At 39.3% G+C, this 23,030-nt stretch overlaps 2 protein-coding genes across 3 annotated transcripts; one reads left to right on the top strand and one right to left on the bottom strand.

Moving 5' to 3' along the window:
* Positions 1-181: 181 nt before the first annotated feature.
* NUDCD2 (NudC domain containing 2) lies at positions 182-6,263 on the top strand. 2 transcript variants are annotated; one of them, XM_079771635.1, is made up of 4 exons: positions 182-645; positions 2,474-2,522; positions 2,816-2,892; positions 5,872-6,263. In XM_079771635.1, the coding sequence occupies exons 1-4, from the start codon at positions 406-408 to the stop codon at positions 5,953-5,955; spliced, it is 450 nt and encodes a 149-aa protein (XP_079627761.1). In that variant the 5' UTR covers positions 182-405; the 3' UTR covers positions 5,956-6,263. The 2 variants fall into 2 exon arrangements, with proteins under 2 accessions (XP_079627761.1, XP_079627760.1); XM_079771634.1 differs by having other exon boundaries at positions 2,741-2,892.
* Positions 6,264-10,110: 3,847 nt separating this feature from the next.
* On the bottom strand, positions 10,111-18,474 carry CCNG1 (cyclin G1). The gene is made up of 7 exons (XM_079771636.1): positions 18,256-18,474; positions 16,936-17,199; positions 14,625-14,878; positions 13,732-13,810; positions 13,553-13,651; positions 13,143-13,337; positions 10,111-12,126 (listed from the first exon to the last, which is right to left on the bottom strand). The coding sequence occupies exons 2-6, from the start codon at positions 17,197-17,199 to the stop codon at positions 13,146-13,148; spliced, it is 888 nt and encodes a 295-aa protein (XP_079627762.1). The 5' UTR covers positions 18,256-18,474; the 3' UTR covers positions 10,111-12,126; positions 13,143-13,145.
* Positions 18,475-23,030: the final 4,556 nt, after the last annotated feature.

Genomic DNA, 23,030 nt, shown 5'->3' with positions numbered 1-23,030 from the left:
GCCTAGGCTACCAGCCTATAGGAGACCATTACTGTCTTCGCCGCCCCGCCCCCTCCCCTGCCCAATCACTGCTGGCGTTACTCAAGTGTAACCTACACGCTAGCTGCATTTGCGCAAGCGCACTTCAAATCGGAGAAGCTTGGGAAAGTCGACCTGTGGCGTCACAAAGGTGGCGGTGAGTTCCAGCCCCGCTGGTTCCAACCGTCTCCTATCGTTCCTGGAAACGTAAACTTTCCCGGGTTTCAGTTGTTTCAAATTTGGCCCTGCCAGCGTCCTAAGCAGCCAATGAAAAGGGAGATACAAACGCGCTGAGATCTCCGCTTACATTCCTGCGCATGAGCGGTGACCCGAGCGGAAACCGGAGCCGAGAGGCCGGGGCGTGGCCCGAGCGTGGAGATTCCGCGCATGCGCTCAGCTCGCTGGGTGTGCCGCCGCCGCCGGGAGTCCACCTGGAGTATGTCGGCCCCTTTCGAGGAGCGCAGTGGGGTGGTTCCGTGCGGGACGCCTTGGGGCCAGTGGTATCAGACCTTGGAGGAGGTGTTCATTGAAGTGCAGGTGCCGCCAGGCACTCGCGCCCAAGATATCCGGTGCGACCTGCAGAGCCGGCACGTGGCGCTGGCGGTGGGTGGCCGCGAGATCCTCAAGGTAGCGGCCGGTCGGGCTGGTGCCCAGACTCTTCGCGGCCTCCCCAAACTCCCGAGTCCTAGGGCTCCCGGTTTCCCTCGGAAGACTGTGGGAGGACCGTTGGGCTTTTCTGATTTTGGTCTGATAGGAGCCCCCCCCCACCTCCACGACTAGTCCTGATTTGACGTGGAAATTCGAGGAGCCTATGTTCCTGGCTTTATTTCTAAGTCTAATGAAATGGCTTCTGTTGTGCCTCTGCGGGTCTTCAGCGGAAACAACCAGATCGTTAAGGAAATAAATATTTATATTCCATGCACACTCTTCCAGGCGCCGCCCTGAGTGCCGGGATGACAGCGTCGAATGAGACACTTAACTGCACTGGTTATGGCAAGCAGGGAAGCATAAGGAAAGTAGCATTACCGATATTTAGGCAGGTACAGGAAAGTGAAGAAGACACTCAAGGATAAGGACATGGGCATGAGGGTGCAGAGATGGTGTCAGGTGTTTTCATCTAAAAATTACAAAAATTCTGCATGTTTCTAGAGTGGTTATTAAGCAGATGGTCAAGAGGTGTGTGAAGAGAATAATACCCCTTTTATTACCAGTGCCCTTTGGATCTGGGCCCCACTTTTGCCTGGTTATGCTTTATAGTTAAAATCAATTAAGTCAAAACTAGATTCCTGTCTCAGATTAGCTGCTCCAGATGTTTGATGGCAGTGGTGAGGACTGATGGCATACCTGGTTCTGCCATTTTTCTAGTTTTGAGACCTTGGGCAAGAGGTTTTCCAGTGTCTCTAACTTCATAAAGTACAGTAATTATAGTACCATTTTTATAGGACTGTTTTGAGCATAACATGGCTTCCCTGTGAATGAAGAGCTTGGAGTAGTGCCTGGTATGTAATAAGCACACAGGAAATGTTAGCCGTTAATTTTCTATTGAAGTGCTTTGAGTGCCTTTGAGAAAAGCACGCTTGATTGGAAAGACTTTGATTTCTGTCAACGTGGACCTAAATGACCTTTCTGAATAGTTCTGCAACCCATAGTTTCCTGAACAGTGGTTTAAGGTTACAATTCGAATTTCCAATTACTTGGGAATTTAGCAATAACTGCTTAACTCTAGGATTTTAGGTGTACATTTAGACCACTAGGATTTTTTTCACAAGTATTGACATGCAAAATAAAATATATATTTGTTAACATATTTTCTAAAACAAATCTGGCAAGCAACAAATAAATGGGTTTCAGCATATGCATTCTCTTTGAAACTTATATTTTGCTTTTTACTTAAAACCAGTTTCTGAAGAAAAACAGGAACTACTAATCTTAGATCTGTAGTATGTGCTAAAGTAATTTGTTAATGCCAATTTGCCCAACAAAGAGAATGAGCCAGTTTGTTTTTTGTTGATTTTTTTAGAATGAGCCAGTTGTTAAAAGTTGATTTTAAAAGACATAATTTCTTCTTAATTTCACCAGGAGAGCTCTTGTGTTTTAATTGATACAGCATTTCAGTTATTCATTTTGTATTTGGCTAATCAGTGATCAGTAGTATTTCTTAACCTTCTAAAAATTAAGGATCCCTGATCTTTCTTTAGAGAGCCCCCGTGTTTTCTGTCATAGTAAATATTCCAAGGAGTGTAAATCAGATTTCATTTCAGTTGCTAGGAGGAAACTTAGGGTTGAGCACCTTCCAATGTGTTGAAATGGTATAAGAATTTATCTTCCTATTCTAACCAAATTAGACAATTTTATGTGAATTAGATAGGAAATTAGGTAAATCTTAAATCATGAAAGCTTTATAAAAATTAATGAAATTTCCATATTTTTAGTAACTTATCTGTTTATTTTTCAGGGCAAACTTTTTGATTCTACAATAGCTGATGAGGGAACATGGACTTTGGGTAAGGGTAATCTATTATAAATAATAGGGTCTTTTCACAAGTTAATTTTGTCTTGGAACTTAGTATGTTTTCCCTGTTGTATTCGGTGCTTTGTTTTTGCAGTTTTGAAAGATATACTAATAGAAATGTATTGAGAGTAAGTTTGTGTCAAGATTACCTAATGTTTTTTGAAAATAGAAAATTTAATTAACTCTAATTTGTGATTTCTGTTTGTTTAGAGGACAGAAAAATGGTTCGTATTGTTCTTACAAAGACAAAGAGAGATGCAGCAAATTGTTGGACTTCTCTTCTAGAATCTGATTACGCAGCTGATCCTTGGGTGCAAGACCAAATGCAGAGAAAACTTACATTAGAGAGATTCCAGAAAGAAGTAAGTCAGATAAATGTATGCGTATGTGTAGTTAAGCATCTTAGAAACAATAATTATTTTTTGAAATGAAAACTCATGAGGTTATAAAAATTACAAAAGTTCTGTAGAGGAATTTTTGAAGTTAAATGCTTAGAAAAATGACTGGCCTTTAAATGTATGGATTTGGTTTTTTTAAAAAGATTTTCTTGAGAATTTATGCGATCATGACTTCTAAATTTAAATTTATTTAATGTGCACAGTAATGGCTGAATAATCTCATAAAACTCAATCATTGGAGACTTACATAGTGTAAAAAAGTGAAGGCCCCTTCATCAACATCTCTGCTTTCCATGCTTCTGTCTCAGTCTCATCTCATCAATATATTGGTTTGTTTGTTTTGTTTTAACATAAATGGAGACTCATACTGTATATTGTTTGCATTTCTTTTTTAATAATACATCTTGGGTCTCTTTCTCTATTAGTACACATAGAAAAACTCACTTCTTTAACTGCTTCAGGGTATTTTCTAGTTTGAATGTATTATAATATTTAGCTATTCCCATTCGATAAGATTTAGATTTCCCTATTTACTAGTATGTCTGCTATTTAAAACAAAGTTTATACTTTCATCTCTGAAACTATTTAAACATTCAAATGTATATCTTTAGTCTAGACTTTTCTCCTGAATTTAGGACTCTTATATCCAATTGCCTATTCAATTTCTCCATTTGGCTTGCAAACATTAAACTCAGTACTTCCAACATGAGCTTTTTAACGTCTCTCTCACGTATGTTCTACCTCTAAGCTTCTCATCTCAGTTGATGGACATGAGTTGTTCAAATGAAAAAGTATATATATATGTATATATATTTACACACACACACACACACACACACACACACACACACACTAGAGGCCTGGTGCATGGGATTTGTGCGCTGGTGGGGGGAGTGGCCTGCAGGGATCAGCCCACTGTGGAAGCGCTGCTCATCCCGGTCAGCCGAGCAGCACTCCCACTGTGAGAGCACACTGACCACTAGGGAGGCAGCTCCTGCATTGAGCGTCTTCCCCCTGGTGGTTAGTGTGCGTCATAGCTACTGGTTGACTGGTTGTTCTGGTCGTTCTGCCACTCGGTCACTGGGCTTTTATTATATAGGATATATATGTGTGTGTGTGTGTGTGTGTGTGTGTGTGTATGTATACACACACACACATATGTTTATATACATATATGTATGGTATATATGTATATAAATATGTATGGGGCCCTAGCCATATAGAGCGTCAGCCCGAGGACTGAAGAGTCCCGGTTCGATTCCAGTCAAGGGCATGTTCCTCGATTGTAGGCTTCATTTGTAGGCTCCATGTTGATCCCCGATCAGGGTACATGCAGAAGGCAACCAAACGATGTGTCTGTTTCTCTCTCTGTGTTCCCCTCCCTTCTACTATTTCTAAAAAAATCAATGGAAATGTATACTCAGGTGAGGATTAAAGAAAAAGGGGTGTTCGGAGTCATCCTCCATTCCTGTCTGTCCCTTCACCCTATCCATTTTGCCAGGAAATCTTACTGGTACCTCCACTGCCACCCTTATCGGGACTACCTCTAATGTCTTGTCTAGACTACTTCAATAACCTAATTGTTCTCTTCACTTCTACCTTTGCCAAGCTACAGTCCTCTCAAAATCGCAGTTAGAGCAGATTACATTACGTTTAAAATGCAAGTCAGATTACATTACTTCTCTTGTCAGAACTTGTTCACTCTAGTAAAAGACAAGGTCTCTTACAGGGCTCCATCTGATCTGGTCTTCCATGATCTCCCTGACCTCTTCTCTTAATGCTGTCCCCCTTGGTCATTCTGCTCTAGCCACACAGGCCATTTTGCTGTTCCTTAAACATGTCAGGCCATTCCTTTTCTGTCATTTTCTTTTGCCAAAGCTTGGCTAACTTCACAGTTTTCAAGTCATTGCTCAATGAGCATGCTTTGAGTTTTGATCATTCTATTTAAATACTGTAATCTCTTCATTTCCCTTATTCTGTCCTACTTTTCTTTCTTTCTTTTTTTTTTTTTCTATAGTACTTACCAACTTTTAACATACTAAATACCAACTCTTAATACACTAGAGCAGGGGCCTGCAAACTGGCTCATGGGTCAAGTCCAGCTTGTTTTTGAAGTAAAGTTTTATTGAAACACTGCTATGCTCATTTGTTTGTGTATTGTCTTTCATAAGAGCAACAGCAAAATTATGACAACAGCAGTTATGACTGAAATTATATGGTCTTCGGAGCCTAACATATTTACTACCTGGCTCTTTACAGAAAAGTTTGCTGACTCCTGCACTAGATAACTTAATGGTTTATTATTTGTGTCTCGTTAGAGTATAAGCTCCACTGAATCAGGGATCTTTGTCTGTTCACTCTTGAATTCCACATGCTCTAATAGTGTCTTCCAAACACTAGGAACTCAATAAATGTTTGTTGAAATGAAATGTCCTCCGACAGACTAAAGCCTGGGGTAATGCTTACTTCATAGGATTGTTATGAGGATTAACTATGTTAATATATGTATAGCTCTTAGAACCCTGCCTGACATATAGCAAGGTCTCAAAAAATGCTGTTAAAACCTGTTCGTACACTGATACTAAAGTGTTCAAATAAAAAAAAAGTGTTTTTTATCCTATGTCTTTCATCCTATTTATCTCCTTTTTGCTAAAAAAAATATTTTAAACAATCTCAAATGTATGTGTTTGTCCATACACTTGTCAACATTGTAACACACATATTGGATCTTCTAAATATTTGTAAGTCTGAACATTATAAAATTATAGTTTTAAGTTTCATTTTGGTGATTACAGTGAAGTTTGGTACATATTTACATGTTTATTGGCTATTTAGATTTCCTTTTTTGTCACCTGCTAGTTCAAGTCTTTTTTATCATTTTCCTTTGAAGTTACTTATAGTTTTCCTCATAAGTTTGTCATACATTTTGTTCATATCTTTTAGAATCCTGGTTTTGACTTCAGTGGAGCAGAAATCTCAGGAAACTACACTAAAGGTGGACCAGATTTCTCAAATCTGGAGAAATAACTGCTATTTTTTTGCTGCATTCTGTGAACCCTAGCAGATGTTGCCAACTTGATCAAAGGAACAAATTATATGGTGGAAGAAAAATGTGGATGCCTACAGTTAACAAATTGCAAAATATATTTAAGTATGGTTCTAAAAATTGCATTCAAATATGATTTACATAGGAAACCTCTTAAATACTGTGGTAACTATTAATATATGGTAACTTTTTTTGGACTTGGTTTTGCTCAGCATGAAGTTTCATATGATGCATTTTGCTAATTTCATATTTAACCTATATTTTTAATACAAAAAAAAAAACTAGGGTATAGATCATAATGAAAAGACAGGGTGCCTTCAGGGGAAATTAATTTTTTTTCTTCTAATAAGTGTGATGCAGGAGTAATGTTCAAAAAACTTTTAAAAATAGGAATTGTGTACTTTTGGCTAAGTACACCAATCTACACAAGGAAAATATATTAATGAAAACAATTTTAGGAAAGAAAGAAATCCACAAGTATATTCTGAGTAAGTTAACTTTAAGAGTTAATGAAAATTTCTGAATTAGTATATTATTTCTTGAGAGATCACTTTATGTCAAGAAACTGAAAAGTAGTTAACCTCGCAGTGGGAATGGATTAATACGAAAAGAGATTTGGTGAAGTGAGGATGATTATTGGGCAAGTGTATTGTTAGCACCATAAAACAAATTATGGTCAATGATTATAAATCAGTGACATAATTTTGATTTTCAGTGATCCAGGCATAGAAGTAAGAATTGTCTTGAAATTTTATTTCACCCTTTTTATCTCTTTTTTTTATAAAAAAATATTTAAACAATCTCAAATGTATAGAATAGTAACAAATAAAGAACATAGAATTGTGTTTTTTTTTTTCCCCTCAGCCAGTTTGTGTAAGTTGATGACATGATGCCCAATTACCTCTGTGTACCTTAGTGTGTATTTCCTTGAAAGGAAACTCTTACATACTACAATACAAAAGCAGGAAATAAGCATTGACACATTACAACTGTCCAATTTTCAGACCTTCATTCCTTTCAAGTTCAATTGTCCCAATGTCTTTTATAGCAAAGGGGTACAGTCAGAATCATGCTTTCCCTTTAGATGTCACATGTCTTAGCCATGCGTAAATCTGGAACAAGTCCTCGTTTTTTCCTTGACTTTTACAATCTTGGCACTTTTTAGAGATTACAGACTATTTTTTTTACAACATACCTCAATTTGAATTTTGTCTGAGATTTCTTCATTAGGATCAGGTTTTGCATCTTTGGCAGGAATGTTAAAGAAGTGATGCTGTGTTATTACTGTATCCTACCATGAGTTAATTTTAATTTGTTCTTTTTCTGATGGTGATTACTTAGATCACTGTTTGTGTTATCTGCTAGTCTTCTCCACTGTAAAGTTACTTTCTTTATGTGTATAATTGAGTACTTTGTGGAAGTTAGTTTCAAATTATTATCTTGTTTCTTATCAAACTTTCATTTTGTTGATATCTTTATGGACTCATTAATTCCTACTTTATTCAGCAGGTTAAAATCTATTATTCCCATTTGATTCTCAAATTTTTTCTAGATTTGGCCCGTGCCAGACCATTCTAGATGGCTTCTATGTCCTTTTAACATGTCCCCATCATTATCTGAGCAATTTCTTAATCTGTCACAAGGCATATGAGGCTTACTATGCTTTCTCTGCCCTAGCCCAAGAATCAGCAATTTTTCCACGGAATCTTGGTTTGCATTCGTGGAGAATGGTTTTTAGAAGTAAGCAATTACTGTTGATGTGTGTATAGTGCATACATTTCCATCTATATTTATTATATTTATATGTATTGAAAACCATTTGTTCACACTTGGTTTTTAGTATAGTCACTTTCATTTCTAATCTCTTAGGGTCATTTTTGTTTTCTCTCTATAACTCCTTTCAACAACAGTGAGCAACCTGATCCTATTATCCTTAATGTATTTGGTTCCCTATTCTAGGCCATGTTGCTATGAATGAATGCCTTCTCTCACTGTATTTAGACTCTAGCACCCTATGCCATGCAATGATATCCTTCTCACCTGGGACCCTAACCCTCCACACTGGGTCACTGCAGCCCAGCCACACCCTATGTTCATGTTACCCAATAACTTTAGGAATGAAATTATGGGGAAGACACTTTTTTCTTTTAATTGGCTTCTCATTTTAACATTTAAAAAATATTTTATAATTTGAATAAACATAAAGTAAAATGAACTTTTTTGTTTGTAGTTTTGTGAATTTTAACATGTAGAAATATGTTACCTCCAAAATCAGGAGATTGAACAGTTCAATCACAAAAATGCCTTCATGCTAGATTTGTCTTTTTAACAAGTTCATGTAACTGGAATCATGTGGTATCTTTTTTAAAAACAGCTTTATTGAGATAAAATTCATTTTACCCATTTAAAGTGTATAATTCAATGGCTTTTAGTATACTCACATATTCAATCATCACCATGGTCCGTTTTCGTTTTCATTGCCTGAAAACGAAACCCCATGCCTTTTAGCTATCATCCTCCCCACAATTCCTGACCTAAACAACCACTAATTTACTTTCCATTTCATAGATTTCCCTGTTCTGAACATTTCATATTTATGAAATAACTAGACGCCCAGTGCACGAATTCGTGCACGGGTGGGGTCCCTTGGCCTGGCCAGTGATGGGGCAATTAGGGCTGTGGGAGGTTGGCCAGCTGCCCCAATTGGGGCCGATGGGGCCAGCCAGGTGTTGGGAGGAACCGCAGGAGATTTGGCTGGCTGTGGGGAGGGACCATGGGAGGTTGGCTGGCCAGGGGGAGGGGCTGTGGGAGGTTGGCTGTGGGAGTGCACTGGCCACCAGGGGGCACTGGCGGCCTCTCCTCCCCTCCCCGCGGCCGGCTGGCCCCCATCAGTCCCTGCTGCTAAACCATTGGTAGAGATCTGCTTCTGGGTTGGGGTTTCATACATAGCAGAGCAGCTCCCTCTCTGTGAACCATTGAAAGTCAGTCCTTGACACAAGGGTTTGTCTCGCTCCCGTCCTCTCTCCCAGGGGCTGCACGCCCACCAAGGTGGTAGCTGCGGTGAGAGTAGGAGGAGGAGGGGAGATGGGGAACTGCCTCCTCTCCCTTCCCCGGGGCCTCCTGCCCACCGTGGTGGCGGAGGTGCAGTGGCGAGGGAAGGAGGTGGGTAGGTGGGGAACCGACTCCTCTCTTCCCCAGGGGCCACCCGCCTGCCATGGTGGCACGGTGGCCAGGGAAGGAGGTGGGGGTGAGGCAGGGAACCACGTGGTGGTGGGGCACCGAAAGCGGTGTCCAGCATCCCTTCCTTCTGCACCCGGCCCAGCAACCGTCGCCTCCTGTCCCGACCCCACTGGGGCCTTTGGGCCCAGGTGGGACAGGGAACCAGGTGGTGGTGAACACGGCCCCTTTCCCAGGGGGGCTGAGGACCGGCTCCCTCCTTGGGGGCCGGTGGCCAACCTCCTGCGGTACCCCCTCCATGCATGAATTCGTGCACCAGGCCTCTAGTATATAAATAACATGTGGTCTTTTTTTACTGGCTTCTTACACTTAGCATAATGTTTTAGAGGATTTCCACATTATATGGCAGTGCTTCATTTTTTTAAAAGATATTTTTGAATGTTTTAGAGGACAGGAGAAAAACATCAGTGTGAGAGCAAAACATCAATCAGCACACTCTACCAGTTCATTGTAAATTGGGATAACTTCATACATTTTGGAGGATTACAAGATGATTCATATAAAATATCTGGCAATAGTACCTGATAGTAAAAACTATTATTGCTAACCACAAATATTAGATCAGATATGTCTATTGCTTAGATAGTATGTAGCTTAATTGGAAATACAGATAAGGTTCAAGTAACCTTTTTAAAAATAACACTTGTGAAAAGAGAGCTTATTGAATATCTAATCTGAGTCAAGTGCAAAAGGGGACATTTAAATTTTTCTTTCATCAGTAATCCCTTATAGTGTCTACTTTGGTTCGTTTAATTAAATGTGAACAGTTCAAAATTACATAATTGTTTTAGTTCAATAATAACCAGTTGATCTAACACAATACTTGGCAGTTAACTACCACTATCTGGAATACTGTTTAATTAGGTAAAGAGGGTTTACACAAAACTTCAGGTGGGCTGAATCTGAGGGTGAAGTTGTATTAAGGATATCCATAGTAGTGATGAATCCAAATGATAAAAATAACCACAGTGCAAAAAATAAATTTTTAATGCACATTAAGCATATTTATCATGTCTAATTTAGAAAACCATTAGAGTAAAAGCTTCAAGTAATTAATGACCATACTATTATTTTTTCAAAAATATATTTTATTGATTTTTTACAGAGAGGAAGGGAGAGGGATAGAGAGTTAGAAACATCGATCAGCTGCCTCCTACACACCCCCCACTGGGGATGTGCCCGCAACCAAGGTACATGGCCTTGACCGGGATTGAACCTGGGACCCTTCAGTCTGCAGGCCGATGCTCTAGCCACTGAGCAAAACTGCCTAGGGCCTGGCCATACTATTAAAGAGATTTTTTTTCTGCTACCATACATCTTACTTTAGTGCTAACTAAATAGACTGAGTAGAGCTCTGGCCCTTGTTGATCAATGGTTAGAGCATTGGCCCCGGGCACCACAGGGTCACGGGTTTGATTCCTGGTCAAGGGCATGTGCCTGGGTTGCAGGTTCCACCCCTGTCCGGTCATTTGTGTGCAGGAGGCAACCAATCAACGTGTCTCATGTTTCTCTCCTCCCTCCATTCCTTCCACTCTCTCTAAAAATCAATGGAGAAAGTATCCTCTGGTGAGGATTTCAAAAATAGACTGAATAGAGATAGCTTTTTATTGTGGTTCTGCCATCACATTGCCAAAATAGTTTGTTGAATCAGAAGAGAAATAAATTAGAAAACCACCCAGCAAAGAAATGCATTTCAATCACTTTATTGAAATGTATATCCCTTAGTACTAAAACATAATGGTAGTTGGTTAGGTTACCTCTGCAAACTCAGAATTAACATGGATGTAATTAAAATATTGAAATGTATCAGCCTTTTGGGAAAACTGAAAAGTTATCTACAAAACATATTGTTTACAAAAGTATGAGATATACTGTGGTTCTTTGGTTTATTTTCCAGTGCATATTTATCCATAACATGATGTCAACATTGGGCACAATCATCTTGGATGGACTCAGGCTACACATTGCACTGAGTGGTTTATAACACTTTTAACACTGTAGATCTCCTTATATTCACTGACTTACTAGCAAGTCCTGAACACTACCTCAGCGACCTCATGATTATAAAGGTGAGTATTTACTTAAGACCTTCTGTTGGCACAGTAGGGAAAATTAGTGAAAGTATATTCCCTTCATTTTAAACAGAATTATAAATTAGAAGCAATGGCAGTTTTATAAAAACAGTCCTTAGTAAAAACTTCTGGAGTGTTAAATTTTCAGAGTGATGTTAATTTGAGTCACTAGTACAATAAAACGAATTTTCTCGATGTGACTATATTGAAGCAGATTTTGCATAAAAACTTTTTTCCCTGGACACAAACATTACCTGTCTTATAGTAAAAATGTTAAAAGATAATACTCCAATATTAACAGGTATGTAGTTTTGCTTTATATAAAATGTGAATGTAATTCCCATGTAGCAATCAAGTCCACATCTCTGGATAATCTAATACTTGCATTATGGGTGCTAAGAAACCATATTCACTGCCTAAAATAGTGACCCTTATGTCTTAAAAGTGCATTTGTGAAATATTGGTTTTGATGTAAACCTCATAATTTAAAATTTAAATTAAGTAGGTTACCATTTTTAATACCTCCTAAATATACTGACCCAATATAGAAAGTTGGATCAATGTTAGAAATGAAGATTCACAGTTTACCTTCCCAGACTTTTCATTAACATTTCACATTATGGACTTGGCTTTGTTTGTATGCCTCAGCTGAATTCAAATTTAAGCATAATTCCACTACAGCATAATGTTAATTAGGCAGTTTTCCCAAATCTGAGAACATCAATGCTAATCCAGTTATGATGTTTTGAGGATTCACAGCTTAAATCCACTATAACATTATGGAATCCATCCTTCAGGATTGTGGCGAAAGGCTTCAGAGAAGTGTTTGTTGCTGTAATAATCCTATTTAAACAAACAAAAATTCAAGTTATCAGAAGTTTGCCCAACATAAATACTACTGTTAAAAATGACTTACTGCTCATATCTAAGATTCATAATCATGTCACACGAAGGTGTGTTAAATGTTAACGTTGAGTTTTGAATAGGAAAAAAATCACAGTGAGTTAATATTTAGATGGCAAGAATATATGTCAGTGACAATCAGGCATGCAACTACTTCCCAGGGTTCCAAATGCTACAGCAATGATACAAACTATAGTGTAACCTGCTGGTTTCCAAACACCCAATGTGAAGACTATCTGGCATAACATTTTCTTTAAATACAACATCCAAGACCATACTGATTTTGTATATAAGGTAATCTCAAACTAGTTCACATATGGTTCAAACTTTTGGTCCTATTGTCCTACTCAGGCTTGTGTAACTTTAAATGAGCCATAGTTTGAGTCCACATAAAGCAAAATGAATGATGTCCAATTAAAAATTATCATTTTAGTGCTTTTATTTTTTATTATTTTTTAAAAATAGATTTTTAAAGACTTCAGAGAGGAAGGGAGAGGGATACATAGAAACATCAATGATGAGAGAATCATTGATCGGCTGCCTCCTGCACTCCCCACATTGGGGATTGAGCCCACAACCCGGACATGTGCCCTGACTTGGAATCGAACCATGACCTCTCTTGATTCCTAGGTCGATGCTCAACCACTGAGCTATGCTGGCCGAGATTAGTGCTACTTTTAAAATTCCAGTTATTCAACGGGATGCTGTTTTCTAAGCTGATAATTTAATGAAATGGCTAAAGGTTGGCTATTTCCTTATTGTTAGGGTGTTGTGCCTTCAATGTAGTTAATGCCCTAAAATATTAGCTGACTAGATCAGTGAAGTCATTTTCCCCTGTTAGTCCAACTCCATTTTTGTTTGGAAAATAATTCCGATTTTAATTCTTGAATTATAGAAGAAAATTATAGCATTAGAAAAATTTCTCTATATGGTAAATAACGATGAACCCAATTTACCAATTAAGGAACCGTTTCAGGAATTGTTGGAAGGTGCGTTATTCTGTAGTAACTATGCCTCAATTGCCGTGCAGTTCGCCCAGAAACAATCCATTTCAACTTCTGAACATTTGGTTTGGAGCACTTGTTTGATGAATATTCAGTTAAACACTTGGATACGAGCTCTTGCCAGAAGGTCAAATCTCTGCCATTTATCTGTGCATAAATTTTTAAAAATTATTACTCAATTAAAAGTTCTATGGTATTTCACTACAGTAATACTTGTAATCTTAACATGTGTCTTTCCTTGTCAAAATATTTGAAGATAAGCTACTTAAGTTTCAAACACATGATACCTCATTTTAGTTCAGGAGACAGTACAAGTGGATTAGTTTCCTTTACAGCTGTTAACAGGAATGACCTTGACATACCTTGGAATGTTTCTGAAGACATTCTACGACTTCTGTTAACTCTACACACTTCTGTGCTTGGATCTCCAATGCAATGATAGACAATGCCAACACAGAAGGCTAAAAGAAAAAATTTAAGGTAAATGTTGGCTATAAAAACAAGTACATAAATAGGTTTACTCTTTATATAAAATATTTACCCTTGCTTTAGAAAATAGGATCCTGCAGTGGCATGCCTTAAGTTGAGCTTCTAATCTTTCAAAATTAAGGCTATTCCTCCTTTAAAAAGAAAATGGAATTAATTTTATGTAGATAATTTTACATCTAGTCAAAAGTCGAATTTTTAGAAAGACACTTAAGTCAATTTTAAAGTTTAAGTTTATACACACAGGAAATAAATTATTTGAAGTAAATAATTCCTCTTCCTTCAGAGACATGAACTCCTTAAGTATAAGTAACTCCTTAAGGATAGCAAACATGAATTTTAAGTCATTTGAGCCAAAAAATTAAAAAGTATCATGCCATAACTAACAAGGTTTCTTTTTATCTTTTTTAACTTAACCTTTTGCACTCGGATGTCGAGTGTGACTCGACACGGTTAGCATTAGAATAAAGGAATCGAGAAAAAAGCAAGCGAGTGCAAAGGGTTAAAAATCTTTATAGTTGAAAGTATTACAGATGTCCACGTTTTTCCCCCATTGACCCCTTCTAGCCCGCACCCGTCTCCTGCCCCAGGCCTTCACTATGGTTTCTTTGGATTTTAATAAATCTATTTCTGCATCTACTGAAGTTCCTTTTGCCATTAATCTGTGTTAGATGCATACCTACTAAGTTCTATAAATTAACTAGTCTATAAATGGAAAATGAAATATAAGTAAAAGGTGAAATATCCTTTAGTCTCAAGAATTAGCCTTCACATACTTCCAGAGGCTATTGACAACTGAAAGTCTCATTTCTGCTGGACAGTGAAGTGAAATTCAAGGAGCTGCAGGTCCTTTGATAGGAATTCTCCCAGGATATTGATATTAAGCATCATCCAGACAATAATATTCTAATTTCCAAATAGCCTTGGTTTAAGACAAAGATTACATACCTTTCAAATGGCAAGTTCTCTTGAATGAGTGAATAATAGAGTTGCAGAAATTGAAAGGCAGTAGTAGCTTTGACTTTCCAACACACTTTCTCCAATACAATCTTCTCCATTCTCATCAGGTCTGAAACTGTGAACCTGTACTGGCTTATTCGGATCAAGTCACTTGCCAATGGGACATTCCTTTCCTCTTCTATTGTTTTTACAGCCAGGTAGAAGCAGCTTAGTCCAACACACCCAAGGTGCTTGGGCTGTACCTAAAAAGATAATAAGTCCATGTCTTTACCTTATTTCAATTAAAAGAAAAAAAAGATAATCTAGAACTCAGACCCATCATTATGAAAACGAACCTTTCAGGTATATTTGTCAACTCTGAAGGAAGTAACAAGTCAACTGTGGCCTGTCAATACTTTGCACCCCACTTGGAACCAAATTTGGAGTAACTGGACTAAGTTGCAATATAATGTTTGGGTTCAGCAAAATAAAAAAAATTTTTTTTAAATCACTATAGAACTAACTATAAGTGCTCTGTTCTAGTTGGACTAAATAACTGGTCAAAGGCTTAGATGAGAACTGAAACACCTTACAGCTTATACACAAAATTTCTTTCCAGAATGTTGTGTTTTTCCAAGCTGTTTTCTCTGTAGTAACACCTGTTTAAAACTACAACACATAACTTTCACTCTGCCTGTAAAGCTCTATCTGCTACCAAGCTCTTTTTATTTATTCATCACCTTCTGAATGTCTACAATGTGAGACAGTCAAATTCTCTTCACTCTTAAGTTGTAGCTCAAATACAATTTTAAGAAGCCTTTACCAGTGTTTGTAACTCGCCTCTTTTTGGAACCCCTTCAGCAATATCTTTATAATTATTTAGCAGTATAATGCATTTACTTTTCTTATTATGCCTTCTTCTGTATGATAGTGCAAACATTCTCACATAAGACTATAATATACTTAAAGGATAGATGTATATTACTCATCTGTGCAACATTTATAGATGCAAAGATAATGCTTGCACATGCTGTCTAAAAAGTTGCATAATTAACCTATTCAACAAATTTCTTGAGCCATCCAATTCAACAAATACATTATTGAGTTCCTCCTCTATAGGATACATTGTGTTAGGTATCGAGAACTAAAAGATGAGTTTTATAGCCTTAATTTTTGTCAGATTATCTCATTATCCACCAATGACCATGGGCACACAGAGAAGGCAGATGTATTTTTAACAGCTAAGTTAGCTCTGAAAGATACACCGATATCCTGCTTATCCAAATATAGTGAAATAATTATGTAAATGCTGCTTCATCAGAAGATACTCTACTATATGTAAGCAGATGCTAGAAATGCCAAACATAAGCAAGACTTGAGTATGTCTAAGGCTAAAACAAGTATAACTTTATATATGAGTGGAGATCAATATACTTTATTGACCAGGTGGTTGATAACATCAGAAAAAATGAGAAAAAAAACCCCCACATCTCTAATTATTAACCACAACCTAGCATTCTGATGCTAACACATTTTTTTAAATAAAATAAAAAAATAAGTGAAAACACCCAACCTATCAAGAAAGATTTTTAAAAACAACAGCCAACTCTCCTACTGGGAGATTGCAATGAATGATTTGATATTAGACTATGTTTCAGTGTCAGAAGTTAAATCTAATAAATAATGCATTACTCTTGATTATAAAAAAAAAGGATTCATCAATGCTGTAGTACAGAGAATGCTTGGGCTACCTGCTGAAAATAAAAAAGGTCAAGTTTATGAATACCAGCCCAAAGCTAGCAATTCCATCTCTAAAACATTGAGCAAAACTAAGAAACACTCAGGGTAGCCAGCTGGGTGGCTCAGTTGGTTGGAACATTGTCCCATACACCAAAAGGTTGCGGATTCAATTCCTGGTCAGGGCACATACCTAGCTTGTGGGTTTTTTGGTTTTTTTTTAAATATATTTTATTGATTTTTTACAGAGAGGAAGGGAGAGGGACAGAGAGTTAGAAACATGGATGAGAAACATCGATCAGCTGCCTCCTGCACACCCCCCACTGGGGATATGCCCGCAACCAAGGTACATGCCCTTGACCGGAATCGAACCTGGGACCCTTGAGTCTGCAGGCCGACACTCTATCCACTGAGCCAAACCGGCTAGGGCTAGCTTGTGGGTTTGATTCGTGGTCTAGGAACGTATAGGAGACAACTGATCCATGTTTCTCTCTCTCTCTCAAATCAATAAAACATATCCTCGGGCGAGAATAAAAAAAAAAAAAAAAAAGAAACACTCAGGGTAATGTAGCTTTAAACATACCTTCATTTTGGACAGGAACCTGTCCAGTAAATTCACAGCTAGAGAAAATGTCTCTGTGTCGAAGCCGAAGAACTGAGTTAGACTAAGGAGATCCTTCACTTCAAAGTCCCTTAGTCTTGCAGTCATCCTGAGGCCTTTATCGTAAGCAGATTCAATGAGTCTCAAGCCGCAGACCTTTGGCTGGCATTTCGGCTCCTGTTCCAACAGGGCACTCAGCTGGTGTAGCAGTTTCTGAGAGTCAGTTGTTGTGAGGACCTCTATCATCTATATATAGAACAAAGCCCAGAAGGGATAAGAATAGCCCTTCCTGCACTGTACCGTGCCAAGTGCTTGATAACATAAGTTTCCCCTCCCGCAGTGCTGCTGGTGAATCTAAGTCACTGCAATTTTAAAATATTGCAAACCTTCCAAGAAATACCCAAGTCAGTCACTGTCAAGAGAGAACTATGAGTTGTAAGACAAGACACCAACACTTTGAAATTCTGCCATTTGTTAACAATGGGAACTGTCCATGTTAGGTAATTTTTCTTAGTCCTTAGTTCCTCATCTGTAAAGTGGGTATGAGGTTATTGTTACCTACCTCACTGACTTGTGTAGGAATACATGAGGTCACCTGGGTATAGAGCTTAGCATATACAGTAGGTGCCTAATCAACATTGGACATTATTAATGACCTTATTTTCTACGTCTGTAAAACGAGGCAGTCATATGTCTCTCTTAGCTGTGAAGATTAAATAAGACGATTCATGCAGAATTTAGCACAGTGCTCAATAACTGTGAACTTTTATTGGTGTTAGGAAAGGAAGCTTAAAGGGTGTTATAGGAGCACAGAGGGAGTGGGAGGCTAATCCAGCCAGCAAGAGGAAACTGGGAGTTTTCTAAGTTAATAAACTGAAGTGGATTGATAATTTTATTGCTTATTAATATTGCACATTTGTGTCCCAGACATCACGCTAAGTCTTGGACGCACATACGGTCCCTCCCTACACAACGGAAAGACAGGAATGCAGGAGACCTTCAGCGCTGGGTTACGGAAGCGGGGCGCGGAGGAGGAGCCACTCACTTTATGGGTTCAACTCTTTCTCCCCCGGGGCTGGTCCCTGGGACGCCGCCTGCCCGCTTTGACACTTCAGACCCCGCGGATCGGAGACCAGTCGGACCTGGCCCCGCCCCTCCGGGCTCGGACTAGCCCGGACTTGTTGCTTCCAGCAGCGGATTAGCTAACCGATGGGAAGGTCGCGGGCCGGACTCACCCCTAATCCCGTGCCCCAGCCTCGCTCCCTACCCGCCCGCTACGCCGGCCCCGCAGTCCCAGCTCACCTTGATCGCGACTGCGGCTCCTTCGCTGTAATCTTCCCTCCCCGGGCCTGCCCGCACCTCCGCCCACGATATCAGATCCGAGAAGTCCTAGAGGCGAGGGGACTCGCGGGCAAGAGGGGGCAGGCCCGGGGAGGGGGAGCTGTCCTGGGTGGAGGTCTCCGCAGCGCCGCCCAGACGACACTGCCCTCCTCAGTGTCAGCTCGGAGCCGAAGGGACCGAGACGGGCCTCCCGAGAAATATATTGGAGGGCGGGGCCTTCCTGCTAGAAAAGGGGAGCCTTGCCGCCGCTAATTGGCGTAGTTCATTTGATGGATGGCCCCCGCGGACCAAAGAGGACCGGCCTGTAGAGAGGAGGCAAAGTCTCCGCCCCTTGAGACCACGCCCCCTCCCACTAAGCGTCTCGTATTGGAGAATTTTCCAATGTGTCTTCAATGAAGAGGAGGGCGAACGAAATGCTGCACGCACCAATCCTGGCCCGGGTCAGGTGTCTGCCGGCGGCCGGATTGGCCAGAATACGGTTCCAGAATGTACTGGGACTTTTTGGTCCTTGTGGTTTAACAGAGCGGTTCTCCCCCTCCTTCTAAAAGTACCTTGGCTGGTTACCAAAAAAAAAAAAAAAAAAAAGTCACGTCTGCGTTTTCATTTCAAATGGAGAGGTGGTGGGTTTTTTATGGGCTAGTAGTTTATTAAAGTCCAGAAGTTTCTCTTTGTGAGCTTTGGAAATCAATTGATCCTTGTCTTATTTTGCTTTTTTTGTATACTTGGTCAAAGGGTGGAGTTGGGCTACATAAATTCTTGGTCTTATACCGATTTTTCTGAACTTGATGTTTTAGTCAATTGAAATAGAAAAGTTGGTAGTTTTTCAATGGCTTAAAATGAAAAGCCGTGGTTGACTCTTAAGAGGAATACATGGGCAAAATAATTGTTGTGACTATGAATCTCAGTTCACAGGTCTGTGTGTGAAGCAGTATTATTCTTTTTATTCACTGTAAGTGAACTCAACCTCTGACTGTGAGTCTGTGCTGGGTTAGTGGTAAAATAATGTTTGAAGCCTTTCTGAACTCCCTCCCTCTCTCCTCTCTCCCAGATTGTCACAAATGAGAAAGGTCTACATTAGAAGGACTCGTGAGCAAGGAGTCATTTATTAGTTTTCAGGGACTGTACTTGAATGGCTCTATTCTGATGGCTTCTTCCTAGTTAGTGGTTATCTGGGTTTTCACAAAGTAAAAATCTGAAAGACTTGCTGGCATCTCTGCTGTTTACCCTACCTTGCACTACCCTGGGGCAATGCCACAGAACCAAGTCCTGAAATCAGGACAGAGTTATAGGGAGGAGGGGGGGAGAGACAACTGGGGAGGAAAAGTTAAAGCTGCAGAATAATATTTCAACCACATAATCAGGTCAGTTTGACAAAGTGTGGCCTTGCAAATGGGGAAGTGGCCTTGGTTCTCTTTGAAAATAAACTATGTAATGAATATTAGTGGGCAATGTAAAACACTTAAAAGTACTTATTAAAATAATTTGTGAGTTTACAAAAATATGTGTTTCTCATTTTGGCTTTTAATAACAGAATTAGAAATATATATATACACAGGCATTTGTTCACTAATATCTTTTGAACACATAAAATGTGCCAGTGGAGAACAAAATATACTGGTCCTTGGCCTTGTGGAGCATGTAGTCTTTTGGACAGAATAAACATTAGACTTTGGAATAAAACTGACTTATTTTCAAATCACAGGCTACTGACTAGAAAAAATATTTCTCAAAAATAGGAAGTAAAAGTATTTTGTTCAAACGGTTACTGAGAAGATTAAAAAATGCAAAGTAAGTAAAGCGGTCGGCACTGTGCCCATAACACAGTAAGTACTTGAAAAATTATTAAGTTACTAACATTTCTCTTGAAATGTCTTGTTTAAACATACATTTGATTGTGTTTTCTCTATTGTATCACTTAGTCTTCTATTCTCAGCTTAGAATCAGAGAATTAGAATTATTTATTTGACATTAAAAGTATCTAAATTGTATATGTTAATTTCTAGACCTTATTTATACTGGAAATTTTCACGTGAGATTTTAGATAATAAAAATTTTATGTAATAAAATGTTTTTTTCTCACATTAGGGTTGTGTTATTACTTTGTATTAAGATAGAAAAATTCCCTACATAAAAAAAAGTTTCAATAGCACTGAAGAAAATTTGATTAAATAGTCAAGTCAAATGGACACTCTTTACCTTTTCTCTTCCACCCCCACTGTCATTTTTATCTACACTAATAAAAGAGAAACATGCAAATTGACCATCCCTCCACTACACCCACCAACCAATCAGGATCAAGTATGCAAATTAACCCAACAAATATGGCAGTTAATTTGCATATGCAGACGCAGATGGAAGACTGAAGACAGTGTAGAAGGAAGCCAAGAGCTGCAGAAGGGAGCGAAGCCGTGGAGAAGGGAAGGAGCGAGGCAGTGGAGAAGGGAGCGAAGCCCGCCGAGCCCTATTCTTGCAGGAACCTTCCTGCAACAGGCCTCTAGTTCTATAATATTGGAATACAGACTATAATTTAAATAATTTAAAAGACCTAATTAGCAAAATGTGCAAATGTAAGACTCAATTATGTACTCTTGTAAAGGAAATAAATGAGTCCTTCATTAACTATGACTTTAAAGATGTGTATATTTAGTCATGAATTTCTCTGAGTCAAATGGCTGACTTCTAGGGTACTTCCCAGACTTAATGATATATTCAGCTGCCATCTTCATACTTTTTTCTTCATCAACAACATTTAAGTACAGGAGAACTGAAGCTCAGAAGAAAATGGCCTTAGGAAAAATTATGGCCTGGAGACTGAGCAACAATTCTCTCTCTCTCTCTCTCTCTCTCTCTCTCTCTCTCTCTCTCCTCTCTTCATTTCTCCCTCCCTCTTTCCCTCCCTCAAATCTAAGGCTTCTATGACACTAAGACGATTTATACTTGGTCAGCTGTATTGTTCTAGAAGCTTCTGGTCAAATACTCACAGACTACAATGGAAACAAGCAGCGTAAAGGAGCAGACATTCTGTGTATTTAGCTTGTTTAAATTTTTTTTAATAGATGTAAAGAAATATCACCAAATCTTTTACGTGTTGTTTCTACATCAATTTTATATTCACAATTTCCAGTTTCAAATTATTCAAAGGACTATTTTTTTAAAATTTAAAATATCCTGTTCTATCAAGTTTAGGAACTTTATATCAGAGCTGACATAAGAATAACAAATAAAAACGCATTTTTTGTACCTTTATGTAGTTAAAATATGATGGAACGAGGCATTAATTTGCTCAAGACGTCTTAAAATATCTAGCTTTTGTTGGAAGTCACCCATGCACATATTTAGCTCAAATAGAGTAAACATTTTAAGGCACATTATATAAGTTTCCATTTTCAATGGAAATGTACATATATTTACATTATGAAGCCATAAATACAGTTTGTGTGAGCATGAAAATATTTGCATGTGATAAATAATACTGCCAAATAGCCCTGAGACAGTTTTTATTTTTAAATAAGCAATCTCCCGCCAAGCCTGGCCTTGTAGGGAGAAGGTTCGAACGTTGAGTAACTAAAAGCAGTGGTCTGGTTGAGACACGAAGGGGTAGGCTACAGCGTGGATGTCAGTTTTCTCAGCTACTAGTTCATAACCTCAGTGCCTGGCGTGTTTTGCCATGGTCGCCCTTCCCTGCCGTTCTGCTACCTGAGGTTTCAGCGATCTGTCTGAAGATATTAAATGGAGACGCGCAGAAATAAGCAACGCGTGTGACATTGCGCACTGTTCCGTGGTGTGATGAAATCTCGCGAGTCGCGCTGGGCCCTGTCCTGGACGTGAGTCCTGCCCACGTCAGCGTGCCCACGCTGCCCACGCTGCCCACGCTGCCCACGCTGCCGACGCGCCCTCGGGCCCTCGGGATCCGGTCCACCGCCAGGGGAGGCCGGGCTGTGCCCAAGTCCCCCTCATTTACTTAATAACGACCCCCAAGTGTAAGGGCGGCGATTCTGGCAACTCGGATATGCCAAAGAGAAGCCGTGTAGTGCTTCCCTTCACTGAAAAGGTGAAAGTTCTTAACAAGAAATGAGGAAAAAATTGTATGCTCAGGTTGCTAAAATTTAGGGTAAGAACTCACCTACTCGAGCTGTGAAATTGTGAGAAACGAGAAATGTGTGCTGGTTTTGCTGTCGCGCCTCCAACTGCAGAAGTTGTGGTCACAGTCTGTGGTAAGTGCTCAGTGAAGATGGAAAAGGCATTACCTTCGTGGGCCTGAGGGTCCTCCTGCTGACGATACAGCCATCGTGGCCCAAGGCTTTGCCTCAACCGGCGTCATTCACGTCACTTCATCTCATCACGTCGGCATGGCGTCATCTCACAGCATCACAGGAAGCGGGTGAGTCCAGCACAATAAGATAACTTTGAGAGAGAGAGGCCACACTCCCATACATGTTACCACAGTGTATTGTTATAATTGCTCTATTTTATTATTGTGTTAATCTCCTACCATGCCTAATTTATAAATTAAACGTTATCATACATATCCGCGTATAGGAAAAAACTTAGTATGTCTAGGATTCAGTACTGTCCATGATTTCAGGCATTTATTGAGGGTCTTGAAACATACCCCTGCAGATAAGGGTGACTGCAGTAGTTGGGAAATAATGACAGTACCACCTCGAAGTCAAAGGCGGTTGTGAGAGTTAATTGAACTAATGCTTGAAAAGAGCACATGTAAAGGCTCAATAATT

This window comes from Cnephaeus nilssonii (genome assembly GCF_951640355.1).
Source record: "Cnephaeus nilssonii genome assembly, chromosome: 5".
Taxonomy (NCBI): Eukaryota; Metazoa; Chordata; class Mammalia; order Chiroptera; family Vespertilionidae; genus Cnephaeus; species Cnephaeus nilssonii.
Note: the sequence above shows the minus strand (reverse complement) of the source record. Positions and strands in the feature narration are given on the sequence as shown.